At 33.1% G+C, this 13760-nt stretch overlaps 2 protein-coding genes across 2 annotated transcripts; one reads left to right on the forward strand and one right to left on the reverse strand.

The window, feature by feature from the left end:
- The first annotated feature begins 729 nt into the window (after positions 1–729).
- LOC114176159 (DnaJ/Hsp40 cysteine-rich domain superfamily protein) lies at positions 730–4589 on the forward strand. The gene is made up of 3 exons (XM_028061104.2): positions 730–1019; positions 3308–3569; positions 4215–4589. The coding sequence occupies exons 1-3, from the start codon at positions 834–836 to the stop codon at positions 4280–4282; spliced, it is 516 nt and encodes a 171-aa protein (XP_027916905.2). The 5' UTR covers positions 730–833; the 3' UTR covers positions 4283–4589.
- Positions 4590–5035: 446 nt separating this feature from the next.
- On the reverse strand, positions 5036–7338 carry LOC114177590 (protein pns1-like). Its single transcript, XM_028062998.2, has 3 exons — positions 6821–7338; positions 5424–6572; positions 5036–5340 (listed from the first exon to the last, which is right to left on the reverse strand). The coding sequence occupies exons 1-3, from the start codon at positions 6911–6913 to the stop codon at positions 5176–5178; spliced, it is 1407 nt and encodes a 468-aa protein (XP_027918799.2). The 5' UTR covers positions 6914–7338; the 3' UTR covers positions 5036–5175.
- Between the last annotated feature and the right edge of the window lie 6422 nt (positions 7339–13760).

The following is a 13760-nucleotide window of genomic DNA, read 5'->3' on the forward strand; positions in this document are numbered from 1 at the left end:
TAATGAGTTTTAATGCTAGGAGGAAAAAAAAAATTACATACACCAAAATAAAAAATAGGTTGATTCTACATACAGTAGAAAATATTTAACTCAGAAAATTAACCGTGAAATTGAGAACACAATCAATTTTCTTAGTAACTGGGCTACAAGCCCATTATCTATAAACAAATGTTTGTTTTTTTTCTACTTCCATAATATCTAAGTGTACCCTCTTAATTTTTAAAATGACCTTCCGCCATTTTCTGTTCTAGAAATCTTTCAGAAGAAATTTTCAAAATATGATTTTCGTAATATAATTTATGCAACAAAATTTCTTCAAAATAAAATTTTCAAAGCAAGTTTTCCAAGATATATGAGATGCTTTACAGGATGAAATTTCAAGAAAAAAGAAATCGAAAACATATATAATACTTTCGAAAACGAGTTTTTCAGAACAAACTTTCCACCAAACCCATCAATTTACTTTCTAAATCTCTTCTTCTTCCTCCTAAAGATTGAAGTGGAAATGGACAAAGGTGTAATTAGAGATGTAATATTTTAGTCTTTTTCTTCTTGCTTGAAATATGGGGATACAGTTAGTAATTGTGGAAGTGCTGGAAGAAAACTCCTTCAATTTTCTTAACGACTGGGCTCGAAGCCCGTTATTTGTAAAACAAACGGGCCTAACTAACTCCGTGATCTGAATCCGAATTCAAGCTCGGAATAGAATTCGGATATTCCACGACCCATGGACCCGCATCGTGAACTACGAGAGTCAGTTGGAGAAACAAGCGATTTGTACGATGAAGTGTGTTGCTTGAACCATCTGAGCTTTGCATGTTCATTGGGCACCGATGGATTCAGCTTCTATGCAAGTAGCAACCTCAAAATTTGTTCTTTGCCCCAATGCTTCAGCGGCTAAGGTTGCAGGTTCCAAGAAGATTGCCACCGTCAATTTCAGGTCCAAATTCAAAGGATGTGAAACCAAAATCCATGTCGTTTCCTCAAATGGCTCTGTCTCTAGCTCCTCTTCGCGTCGGGTTGGTTATCTTTTCCTTTTTTTTTATTCTCAAGCAATTTTTTGTTGATCGAGTGGTAATGAATTTCCTTTCAGTTAGTTATGTTTTACATGAATTTTGTTTGAGAGTTGTTTAGAAAACTTGACAATGATGTTAACTTTCTTTCTGTATCCTTAAATCCAGTGATACTTTGTAATGATAAAATGTTTATAGAAAAAATATTGATGCATGAAAGACATAAATGGTTTTTTGATTGAGGATGACTTTAGGATAGAACAGATGTTAGTTTTTTTTTTTTTTTTCTTTATTGGTTTGGTTTTAAGATCTTAATGACTGGGAATAATGGACGTAGTATTGTTATTATATGCATTGGTTAACGGTTATCCCTTGCTACATTTCCCTTAGGTAGAAAATTTTATTTGTGTCTTAGTGTTACTAAGCAAAAGACTTTCTTCACATTTGGTTGTGTGCATTTATTTATTTTTTAAAATTGCTTATTCCTTTGCACTTTTTTATTTATTTCTCGCTTTTGAAAGTTTTTAGTATTTTCCTTTTTGTATGTTGCCGAATGCATGCTGATTAAATTACTAGTTAGTTAGTTGTGTCATGTCTTGATCTATTTCTACTTTGAGAACAATTGTTTTCCTTCTCTGTTGTAGTTGATATTTTCAATCACTTTCTGAGTTTGCGTGTGATGTGATTCATAATGTTGCTTTAATTTTGACCAAAAAAGGGAACAAAAACAAGTGTTGCTTCAGTAACCTAAGATCAGAACACTTTCTTGGAGTTTTCCGTATTTGAAATTCAGATATACACGGTCCTCATCATTGACAACACCTTGATCAGATCGTTTCATTATGTTGAGCATGGTCTAGTATCTGCTGGCATTGTATGTTATGGAGTCAATTTAGAGAAAATCTCTATGAGTACATACAGGAGCAAAAATAAAATGACTTTAAGGTAGAAGTAAAATGAATCAAGATCTTAAGTTGAAATCAACTTATCACCTTAACTTATAGAAAAGTTAAGGAAGCTTTTGAAAAAAACGAGGTTTATAAGTTGATATTGGAGAAATTTGATTCACTTTGCCTCATTGATTCTTAGTGTTTATCAGAAAGTTTATCCAAATAGGTGTTTAGTGCACAATTTGCACATTCGAAGGATAGATATGTAAGTGGTTCAAACATGATCAGAAGTTGATTTTTATTCTGTCAGAGCTCAGACAATATCTAATATTCTCTGCAGTAACACTGTAAGGATTCAACAATTACACCCTCAAACACAATTTCGTGTGCTAGTTTGGGATTGCTGAAATTGATCATGGAATTGTTGTGGTGGAAGATCCCATTATGGTGATCGAATCAACCAATTCTGAAAAATGATTCCCAAGTCCTTGCCCACTTGAAACCTTAAGACCTTGAGCCCTACAATTTTTATGTCATTCATTCAACCCTTCCCTACTACCTTTTCACACTACTTGAGCTTTGATTTGTGGTTGCTACCCGCCGTAACTTTGGGTAATGGTCAAGAAAGGGAGGATGGGTGATGGTTTGTCCTTCCGTGCTTTTGTTTCTGCTTTGGTTTTTTGTGCTTCTGTTCAGGTTTTGTGTTTTGCTGCTTGCTTGTTTCTAATTTGCTTTGGACTTTTTATTCAGTGGTCCAATGGTATTTGAGCTTTGTTTTGTGTCTTTGTTTTGTGGTGATATCATCCAATGGTGTTATTTATTAAAAATTTGTCATATATACTATAAATTGTACTTGAGTATTTGCCTTGCGCATTATATTAAGTGGCATATTACAATCTCACATATTTGTTTGACTCACTCTTCCAATCTTGGGTAGGATGTCGATCTTGACAACATTGTATTTGTCATAGATGGTAAGAAAGTTTAAGGGAATGATCTATCCAGTTTGCATATTTAGGTAGCCTTAAATAATTTAGATACCACTTGGCAATAAATTGTATATGTAATAAGTTGAGTAATTTGGAGATTTATTGGATTGAAGCTTGGAATTGAGTGTGTTGCATATTACTGATTAGTTGGTGATTGTTCAATTTTTTTATAAACGGCCCCCTAATATTTGGTTTTACCTTGTAGACAACTGTAGTATTTTAATTGTTTTGGAATTATTTTCTGTGGTTCTATCAATGTTTTTACGTTGTTATAGGGGAAGGGAATATCTTTTTGTAAAATACTTTGTTCCTTTTGTTTAGTAGAATCTGTGCATCCTTCTCTACTGACAAACTGGACTTATAGTTTGGTGTTGAATGGATGTCTCAGCTAACTATTTCCTTCCTTATATTTCAGTCTGTATCAAGTTTGAAAGCAGATGATAACAAACGCAGAAGTAATCTTGAATCTCTGTTTTGTTATGATAAAGCCATTCCAGAAGAAATAATTGAGAAGCCTGTTAGGCTATCTTTGGAAGAAAAATCTATTGGTAACAATTCCAGATGCACTGATTGCGAGGCCAAAGGTGCTGTGCTTTGTGTCACTTGTGCTGGTTCTGGTCTATACGTTGATTCCATATTGGAAAGCCAGGGCATAATTGTTAAAGTTCGTTGCTTAGGTATATTCCTCTTCCTGTTCTAGCAACCTTCTTTAGTTCGTGCTTGCTGCAGGACCTCCTACACCTCACTCACGTTTAAACTGTATTTGCTGCACTTTTGTTATGTAGTATTGTTACCTAACATTTTTGTGTTTGTCACTTATGCGTAGAAGCTGTTCTCTGATGGAACTTCATTCTTTTTTTGGTTGGACAATTTTAGCTTAACCCTTTTTATGGCTTGCCTAGATGAACAACTGGAGCTTGGTCTTCTATGAGGACTTTGAATGAAACAAGTTTGCAAATTTTTAGATCTTTTTGGCATGTATAGAATTAGTATAACTCAAACTAAAACAAGATTTTTTTTGATAATTCAAATTTGGTGTAACACTACTAATTGCTAGATTAAACGGGGTGCATTTGCTCAAATCCCAATCATAATAATCTAAATGTATGATAGCATCTTTATTGGTGCAAACATTTTCTGCTGCAGTGGGCTTTCTGCACCACGTGCAACTATGATCCTACACTGCAGATTGGGGAATCATGTTCTTATTATTTTACATGAAAAAGTGTATTTTCTTATGCAGTTGTATTACTGTTTTCTAGTGTTGATGATTAGGATCTTGTTTTTTAATATGTTTTTATTTTACAACTATGACCATGCAGGCTGTGGGGGAACAGGCAATATAATGTGTGCAGAATGTGGCGGACGAGGTCATCTGGGACCCAAATGATCAAGTCTTCACGTTTTTTAATTTTGTTGTACAACCAATATGTAGTCTTTTTGGCTGATATTGCATGTAACCATTTTATTTTTATTGTTTTGTAAATCAAGGAGTCGTCATGCCTGAAAAAAAATAAGATATTTACAAAATTCTCTGCTATTTCTAAAGCATGAGCTTGTAATCAGATCAGATGGCTGTCATATTTATTCTTAATTATGTGATTCCTCGAAGTACTTGTAATAATACTTTTACATGAAAGTTACAGACAGTTGATTTATTTCTTTAAGGAAAATTGTGTCCCTTTTGATTTGTAGAATTGTGTGGAGCTACTTTATTACAGATATTAATCCTGTGGTGCATGGATTCGTTTTCAGGGAAAAACTTGTTTTTGGGTTTTATATTTTCTCATCAAACTTGGTTTTGATTCTTTACATATTCAAATAGGTATACAGGGACCGATTTAGAGGTTGAGTTAGATTCTTTCGAGTGCCAGCAAGATTAATCCTTCGCTATAAGCTTTGGGATGATATTGAACTACGTCTATGAATCAAAATAAGTTCAAATATTTTCAAAAATTCAAAAAAACAATTTATCAATTTAAAAATATACGGACCAAAATTATGTTTCACAAAATAAAAATACAAGGATTAAAAACATATTTTTCTTACGTGGATACATGGTTTTTGTTGTTTCAGTTGTTCTCTATCAGTTATGATTATCGTATCAGTACTAACTAAATGGAACTTATGATCATTGCATATGTATAAAGAACCATCAGTTATGACTTTCGTAATTCAAGACTACAATCAAATGAAATCATTCTATACAATACAAAATTTCCCTTCCAATTCTTGGGGTTTAATGAGCTAACTTGGTTTACTGTTACACTTCATTATTTAGCCTCAGCTGAAATTATTAGCTCCAAATATTTGCAGAGCTTGAGATCTGTTAAGCTGCTCCAAGCGTACTGGAATAGTGGAGTCAAAATGAGTGCTCTGTGGATTTTCTGCGTAGGCAACATAGTAAGCTGCAACACAAGCTTGTGCCCATGCTATGGCCAATCGACACTGCATAAACCAATAGCATTTTGGTAAGGGTGAGGTAGAAGATAATTAGTACATGATATTGCAATCGATTATTTAGTTCTTACCATGAAATAGCCAATGAGGAAAGCATAAATGGACACTTCTGTGGCATAGCTCTTGTGCGTTACAAGACTCCAAATTCCACCCACTAGACTACATATTGCACCAGTGCCAACCCCACTAAGGAAACAGAATACTCCAGTGAGATCCAAGTCTATGAGTTCCACCAATCCAACTCTATTGAACATCTCCCAAGTATCAGAAGATGCTTGCACAAACCCTTTGTTATAAACTCCAACGTGCACTAAACCCCATCGGTTCCCACGGATCACAAGAAGAGATGCAATCCCCGTATAGCAACTCACACAGGAAAACATGAACTCATCTGTATCTCCTCCAACCAGACTCGTGGCTCGTGCAAAACCCCGGAAGAGCACGATGATGGGAACCAAGATGGACCCTATGGAAACACATCCAGTTAAGTGTTTGATTGTGTCACAAAATGCAATTCTAGTGTCCATGTCAATTCCTCCTGAAAAAGCCATATACTTGACCCTTGAAATAGTGACATAGATTGCATTCTTCAGAAACTGCATAGTCCATCCTAGGCTCAGCAAGATCAAGAAGATGAAAAAGGGTGATAGTTTGGTTCTGTTTTCAATGGCTCTTGCTCCTCCAATCCCAGCCACAAGGAAACAGCAGTAAAGAATGCCAATGAGGATTGAATAAAGGGTTAGCCCTTGGGTTTTGTTAGGAGGAAAGGCTATTGAAACTGACAAGATTCTGGTGCCATATTCAAATCTGGGACTGGCCCAACAACCATAGAGGGATTGGATCAATGCAGAAACCAAAGCAATTACACCAACTGCAAGACTCACGGCAGTGCCAATGCATATGAACATAATTCCCATTGCGCATGTTAGCAGGGGACTCAGCCAAAATGCTAACCTGACTACCCTTGTTGAGTGGCGTGCAGTGATGCGTTGCCATGTGAAACCAACAATTCCAGCACATGCTGTTGAAGCTAGAAGTGGGGGGTACCATTTCTGAGGGTGGAAATGGTGGGTGTGAGCGTCAGAGACAAGACCATATATGACAAGGAAAATCACCAAGACTGAAACCAAGAACAAATACAAGTAGAACAGAATCTGGAAAACCCTTCTTGCTGTTTGACCCGCCACTGTTGTTCTATTGGGAAAGTTTGAATCTTGTGCCTGCAACAGAAATGATCAAGTTGACTTTAGGTTTTTTCAACCAAGTGATATGTCACAAATGCAGTGCCTGTAAATTCTGTTGATTAACAAGCAATGGTACAAACTCAGAGTTCTATAAGAAATGGATGTGTCGGCAGCAGATAAACGTGATTGAGAGAAGAAACACCAAAAGAAGAAGAAAGAGGCAAAAGGAAGTTAAAGATAAGATAAAGAACAAAAGATTAACGGAACAAAGAGAGACACAAAACCTTGATGGGGACTAGAATCTGCTGTGGAAGTTGTGCTTGGATTTGGATGCTCTGTGATTGTGTGGTGGGATTAGAATTGTTCAACATGGCCATGATGACTTGCTATATATTATTGCATACGAAACGCATTCACAAAATCACAGTTCAATCCCCCAAAGAGTGCTTTTGAATTTTCTTTCACTTTCTTGGTCCCCCCAAGAATGAACCAACCCAGATGAAAAATCTCAATTCTTGTGGAAGAAACCATAAGATATGGCTCAAATCTTGTATTGTTGCTCTCATTCACACACACTTGCTACACAAGCAATTGACTCTGTCCTCGTTCTTCCTTCAATTTATGTATACAAATTCTTTGAATGGAGTAATGGGGTAGTGCAGATGCAGTTGATGACGTGGTACGGTGATGTGGAATCCTAGTGCAGGTTTATGGTCCACGCTACCATATTTCCTGAATAATAGTGTCTCATAAGAAGAAAACAAAGAGTGAAATGAAGATAACTGCTTTTTTAAAGGGAGTGATTGTTTGTTCAGTTCACCTACTAGTCTTAACTAATTTGATCAATGGGTGATACACTGAATATTTCTTGCTTGAACAAAAGTGTCACCTGATTTTGAAAACAAGTTCTAAGATATCAAACCAATCTTATCCAAAAGTATATATTTCAAATCTGACATTTAGGTTGTTTGACTTTGAATTTGACAGTTTTTTATTTTTGTCAAATTCATTTCAGGTTACTTTGAATCTAGTCAAAACCTTTACTTTGTTAAATATCTCATTTTATTCTCCTATAAAGAATGACCATACTCTTTTGCTTTCCATAAATTTGATTTAAGCATTTTATAAATAAGGAAAAATAGGAGAAGAAACTTGTTTATGCAGATAATTTCAGGTATGGATATATGACATAATTATATTATTAGGATTGTTATTATTTATTTGTTCTTCAGTGGGGGTAGGAGATGAAAATCAGATACTTGTGTGGGAATGATGACAAATAACATTACTTTCTAATCATTAATGATTAGTGTCCAACCATGAAAGACTTAATGTGGCTTAATGCTTTTAGTAACTCAGCTTGTTCTGTTAGCATTTATTCTAGTGCGTTCAATTTAGGGGGGAGCAGTTTTAAATTATTTTCCACTAAAAACTAAATTTTTAAAAATTAATATAGACTATTTTTTTTAAAAAAAAAAAATCAACTTTCAATTATTGAAGTTTTTAAAATTTGTTCAAATAAAATATAGATAAAATAATTTATATGCTTACAAAATTATTAAAATGAAATATACTTTTACTAGACTCACTATCATTTTTATAAAAAAAATTATAGTTAACTATTTTTTAGAAATCTCAAAAAGAACTATTTGTATTGAACTTAACTTCTATGAAATGGCAATTATTTTTTGCTTGAGTTAAAAGCAAATATAAATAATTTTCTGTATGACCTTTAAATGAGTAGCAAAACCTCTTAAAGTTATGTTTCAATGCTTAATAGGGTGACATTGTTATCTACATGTACCGACACATGTATTATGAATTAATTATTTCAATCTTTATATTACTTATGAGATTTTAATTATTAAAAATTTATGAATTTAAGTCTTTTATATATATATATATATATATATATATGAGATATAAGGATAAAAACTCATTATTTTATTTTATGTTTGGATAAGGAATTTTAATGGTTATAAGAAAATAAAATATATGAAATTTGAAATTCTTACAATTAAATTCTTTTCATTTTTCAGATAAGTTGTTTGGATAAAGTAATTGAAATATTATAAATTTTTATTATTTTTAGATAAAGTAATTTAACTTATATTTTAAGACAATTCTATTATAAAATTATTTAGATAACCTAACTCTATCCTTCATTCTAAGTCGATTTAACTTGACTTTTAATTTATACCGACTTATCTCGAGTCTTCTTGACCACGAGATTGGGACAAGTCATTTCGACCTTCGATTTAGGTTGACTTGACTTGATCTTGGACTTAGAACAACTTGTCTAGACCTTTGACTTGGGATGAGTTGACTTTACCTTCGATGCAAATCGAGATGTCTCGACCTTTGATTTGGGTCATCACGACCTACGATCTGAGTTGACTCGTTTTGACCTTTGACCCAATTCAAATCATCATGACCTCCGTCTTAGGCCGACTCGTCACAACCTTCGTCCTGTGCCGACTAGTGATGACCTTTGACCTAACAAGCATCAATCTTTGTCTCGAGCCATTTCATCATGACCTTCTAATCGGGCCAAATATGCCCGACCTTCAATCCTAGCAAAATTTATTCAACCTTTGGCTTGGGCCAAATCGACTTGCCCTTTTACTCAAGCTAAATTGGCTCAACCTTTGTTTTAGGTTGAATCAACTCGACCTTTATCTTGGAATGAGTAGTCTCAACCTTTTGTTCGGGCCGAATCACCTCGACCTTCGGCCTAGAACGAATCGCCTTTGACCTTTGGCCTGAATCAAAGCAACTCAACCTTCGCCACATACCAAATAGGATTTTCATCCCAAGCTAAATTGACTCGACTTTTGTCTTAAGCTGAATCGGTTCAACCTTTGTCCCAGGACGAATCCGCTCCACTTTAGATTTGGGTCGTATCAGCACGAACTTCGATGCATGTCGAATTTGCCCAACCTTTGGCCTAGGCCGAATCCACCTAATATTTGGCCCAAACCAAATCATCCAGACCCGATTAGGCTCGACCTTCAATTGAATCAACTTAACATTCGACCTAAGCTGAATGAGCCTAACCTTTAACCTATGTTGAATTCGCTTGACTTTTGGCTCGAGCCGAATTTGCTTAAACTTCATGCAAGAATGAATCAGCTCGATCTTCATCCCAAGCAGAATTGGGTCAACCTTCGGCTCGAACCAAATTGGTTCGACATTCAGTCCAAGCTCACCTTCGGCCTAGGCTGAATTCTCTCATCCTTTGATACATGGAAAATTTTCTCATCCTTCAATCTGAGTCGACTCATCTCAACACTCAATTCATGGTGACTTGCCTCAACCATTTTGGGAAGACTCATCTCGACCTTTGTCCCGACCGACCTGGCTAGACCTGCAACCTAGGCCAACATGGCAAGACCTTCAATACTGACCAACCTGGATTGAACTTCAATCTGAGGCAACCCATCTTGACCGTCCAAACCAACTTAGGTCGTCTTTTGTCCAGGCCAACTTGACTTGAACTTTAATCTAAGTCGACTAAATTGAACCTTTTGTTTGAGCTGATTCAACGGAGCCTTTAGTTTGGGCCGACTCTACTTGACCTTTGTTAATAGAGTTAGAGTAGTGAAATTTCAAATTTGTTATATTTTTTAGAGTATTTGAAATTCTTTCATTTTATTCATTTAAAATACCTTCCACAATTTCTTTCTAATTATTTATCCAAACAAGTCATTTTATTGTAAAAAAAAAAATTAAATTCTTCAAATGGTTAACTTTTTTGACGTGTTAACCGCGTTTTAGGATAACGTTTAAGTTGTTTGCCACATTTTGACACGTTCAAACTCAAATGTCAGTCTAGAATAACGTTAACAAGTCCAAAAAAATTAATATTATTAGATTAAAAGGACTATATTAATTTATTTTAAAGTTTGTGAAATAAAATGTATCAAAGTTTGAGATAAGAACGAATTCCAATTTTGCATATAATTTCAGGAAATGAAAACATACTTGCTTCTTGCTTCTTTTTCAAATAAATGAAACACCCTTCTAAGTTACTTAACAGTCATTCAGTAAATTCTTCTTGAAATACTTATAGGTGGATCAAAATTAATTATTCGCCGACTTACATGAATCCAGTTTAAGTAAAGAATCTTAGATACAATGATTCCTTATATCCAAAATTTTCCTAAAAGAAAATTTAGACAAACGTATCCCGTTACTGTATGAAATGGTCGTATACGAAAATCACTATTAAAGTGCTATTATGTATAGAATACTTTATAATACCATAACTATATCTAAATTATCTATATTTATTTGTAAACAATTAATCGTAACTAACACGTAATCAAAGTTGTACCAAATTAATTTTCCTATTTAAAATAAATACATAGTAGGATGAAATTACTCAAATTAACATAAATGCAGAAAAACAATGTCCTATATACATAATTTTATATGAAGAAACAAATGATTTCAACAACACTATAGAACACTATATAGATGTTAAAATCAATCACAAGTGTAAACAATGTCAAATTACAAATTAATCAAAATATCTATCTATCATATATGTTTGCACTATTTCCCAATTTACAGCGCAAAAACTTAGAAGAAAACTTGATCTTTCATGAAAAGACTTTGATCATATAAGTAATGCAAATCAAGAATATATCTATACAAAGATTTAAAAAATTACATTATCAATATCAAATATTGTATTTCACGAAAATTATGCAACAACTATTGTATATCTGAAAACCTATATAAATATAAAGTTGTTTGATAACCAAACATAATAGAAAAAACTACAACACAGATAATTTAATGTAACTCTTTGTTTTAAGCTTTACATGTACTTATTCTTTCTTGGCTGATAAAAAAAGAAAAAAGAAAAGAAAACTGTGTTTACTCTTTGGAATTTTGCGAAGTTTTTTGTAAGAATTAATGTTCTTTGATCTATGTCCGGAAATCACGAGTTACATTTCTCACTATTTCTCCACATCTGTCTCCATTTCCTTAACACCCACTTTTATTTTATTTGAGAAGAAAAAATCACCTCTTCTTAGGATTTTGTAAACATGAATGCATACCAAAACATAAAAAAGAAAAAGAAAAAAGAAAGGTACTGACTTTAAACTATTAGTCTCTATAAGTCAAATGTAAATATTATTTTCATGATTTTAACTAGGTACATTGCGCATAAGATTTTTAGATTTACTTACTTCAAAGATGGTTGGGTATAAACATCTCACGCTAAAATGACAACGTACCAACTGTTTAAAAGCTTTTTTAAATAATAATAATTTAAAGTAATTGCAATGATTAATTGCACCATACCTCAATATCGATGAATTGGAATTTTGGAACTTGGATATGAAAAGGAAGGTGCAATAAGAAAGTTTATTGAACAATCATTGGATTGGATTAAGTAAAGTGTAAAGAAAGTGACTAAGAGGAGGATACTCTTAAAACAATATTTTAAATTTCTTTCACGGCAATTTGGAAATTCCATAGGGTTTTCATTTTACTTTCTATTTGTTTATATAATTCAGATAATTCAATAGATAGAAAAAATGTGATTAAAAAAAAATTCACTAAAAATAAGCAGCAAAATCTTTCATTATTAACAAAATCCATAAATATGGTGTGATAAAAATATATAAGTTACTATTTTTTTTATCAATAACTAATTGAGGTTAAATTATATCAATTTTTCTACGGCATTAATGGTATTTATAATTTTTTAAACCTTGAGAGTATATGAAATAATATTGATTTCCTCAATATGTTTTATTGCATACTCAAAATTAGATGATAAAAGAAGCTTCAAATTCTGAATCACTTGATTAAAAGGCACAAATTATTAACAATCATGTCCATCATTGAATGATATCAATTTAAATGTGAATAATATAAAATTGGCAATTCGTAGAATCCTCTTTTATTTGCTTTGACTTGCCACCAAAAAAGATTTGATTCCCGTTAAATAAAGCTTACGTTTCTTCTCTGCTAAAGAAAGTTCGAATATAACCACCCAATTGTCCTTTCCTTTTGAAAGAGATAGAGATATTAAAACTAAACATAAAGTAATAAAACTTAAAAGATTGTCAAACAGAAACCGTAGAGGGGTCATTCATAAAATATATATCAATTCATTACCATATGATAAAATACACTTTTCTTTTATCCCAAAATATTTTTTTTATTGACAAATATAAGTTATTAAAATTTTGTTAGTGGAGAAAACTTGAAGTTGACAACATCTTCCGTCGTTTCAAACCGATCTTTTAACTTCTAAATGTGAGTGGAGACACTTCCTTTTTAAACCCTTCAAATCAACCTCATAATTCTCAAATCAGCTGTGCGGATGATTGAAGGACCACCTAACTTTATGAATTTTTTAAAATTATATGTGTTTTGAATTTTTTTAAATTATATGTAACTTTAAATTTTTTAAATTATATGTATTTTTTAAATTAGGCAGTACTATATTGAAAAAATAATAGAAATTAAATTGGATATTTTTTTATAAAGTATAACTTTATGTTAATAAATAATAAAACATAAAATCAAATGTAATAAAGAAAAAAATTATTAAGATATTTTTATTTTCTCTTTCATTATCTTTTGAGTTTCTAATAACTTTGTAATCGAATAGAGGAAGAAAAGTCAAACTTATTTATGATAGGAATCCACTCAGAATAATGTATATATACATAAAACACATATCCAAGGTAATAAAACTAGATTGAAACAGATTGACAATGTCAAGGCTAAAAATAAGGTAATGATATCGTAATCAAATACAACACTTTGATGAAGAGTACAACCAAGAAAAACTTTGAGGTGATTTAGATCTCATTCACGAAATCCAGAAAGAAGCCCGCATAAGAGAGCGGTAACAATAAAGCCCTCTCGGCAAGGCACCGAGTTATTTAGAGTAGTAACAATAAAGTTTTCCTAGCAAGACACTAAGTTACTAACAGTAGTAACAATAAAGCGCTCCTAGTGAGGCACCGAGTACTAAGAGTAGTAACATCAAAGCTCTCCCAGCGAGGCATTGAGTTATTGAGAGCAATAACAATAAAGTCCTCCTAGCAAGGCACCGAGTTATTAAGAGTAGTAACATCAAAGCCCTCTCAGCGAGGCATTGAGTTATTGAGAGCAATAACAATAATGCCCTCCTAACGAGACACCAAGTTACTTAGAGCAGTAACAATAAAACCCTCATAGCGGGGCACTAAG

The sequence above is a fragment of the Vigna unguiculata genome, chromosome 1 (assembly GCF_037176805.1).
Source record: "Vigna unguiculata cultivar grain cowpea cultivar isolate G323 ecotype 2 chromosome 1, ASM3717680v1, whole genome shotgun sequence".
Lineage (NCBI taxonomy): Eukaryota > Viridiplantae > Streptophyta > Magnoliopsida > Fabales > Fabaceae > Vigna > Vigna unguiculata.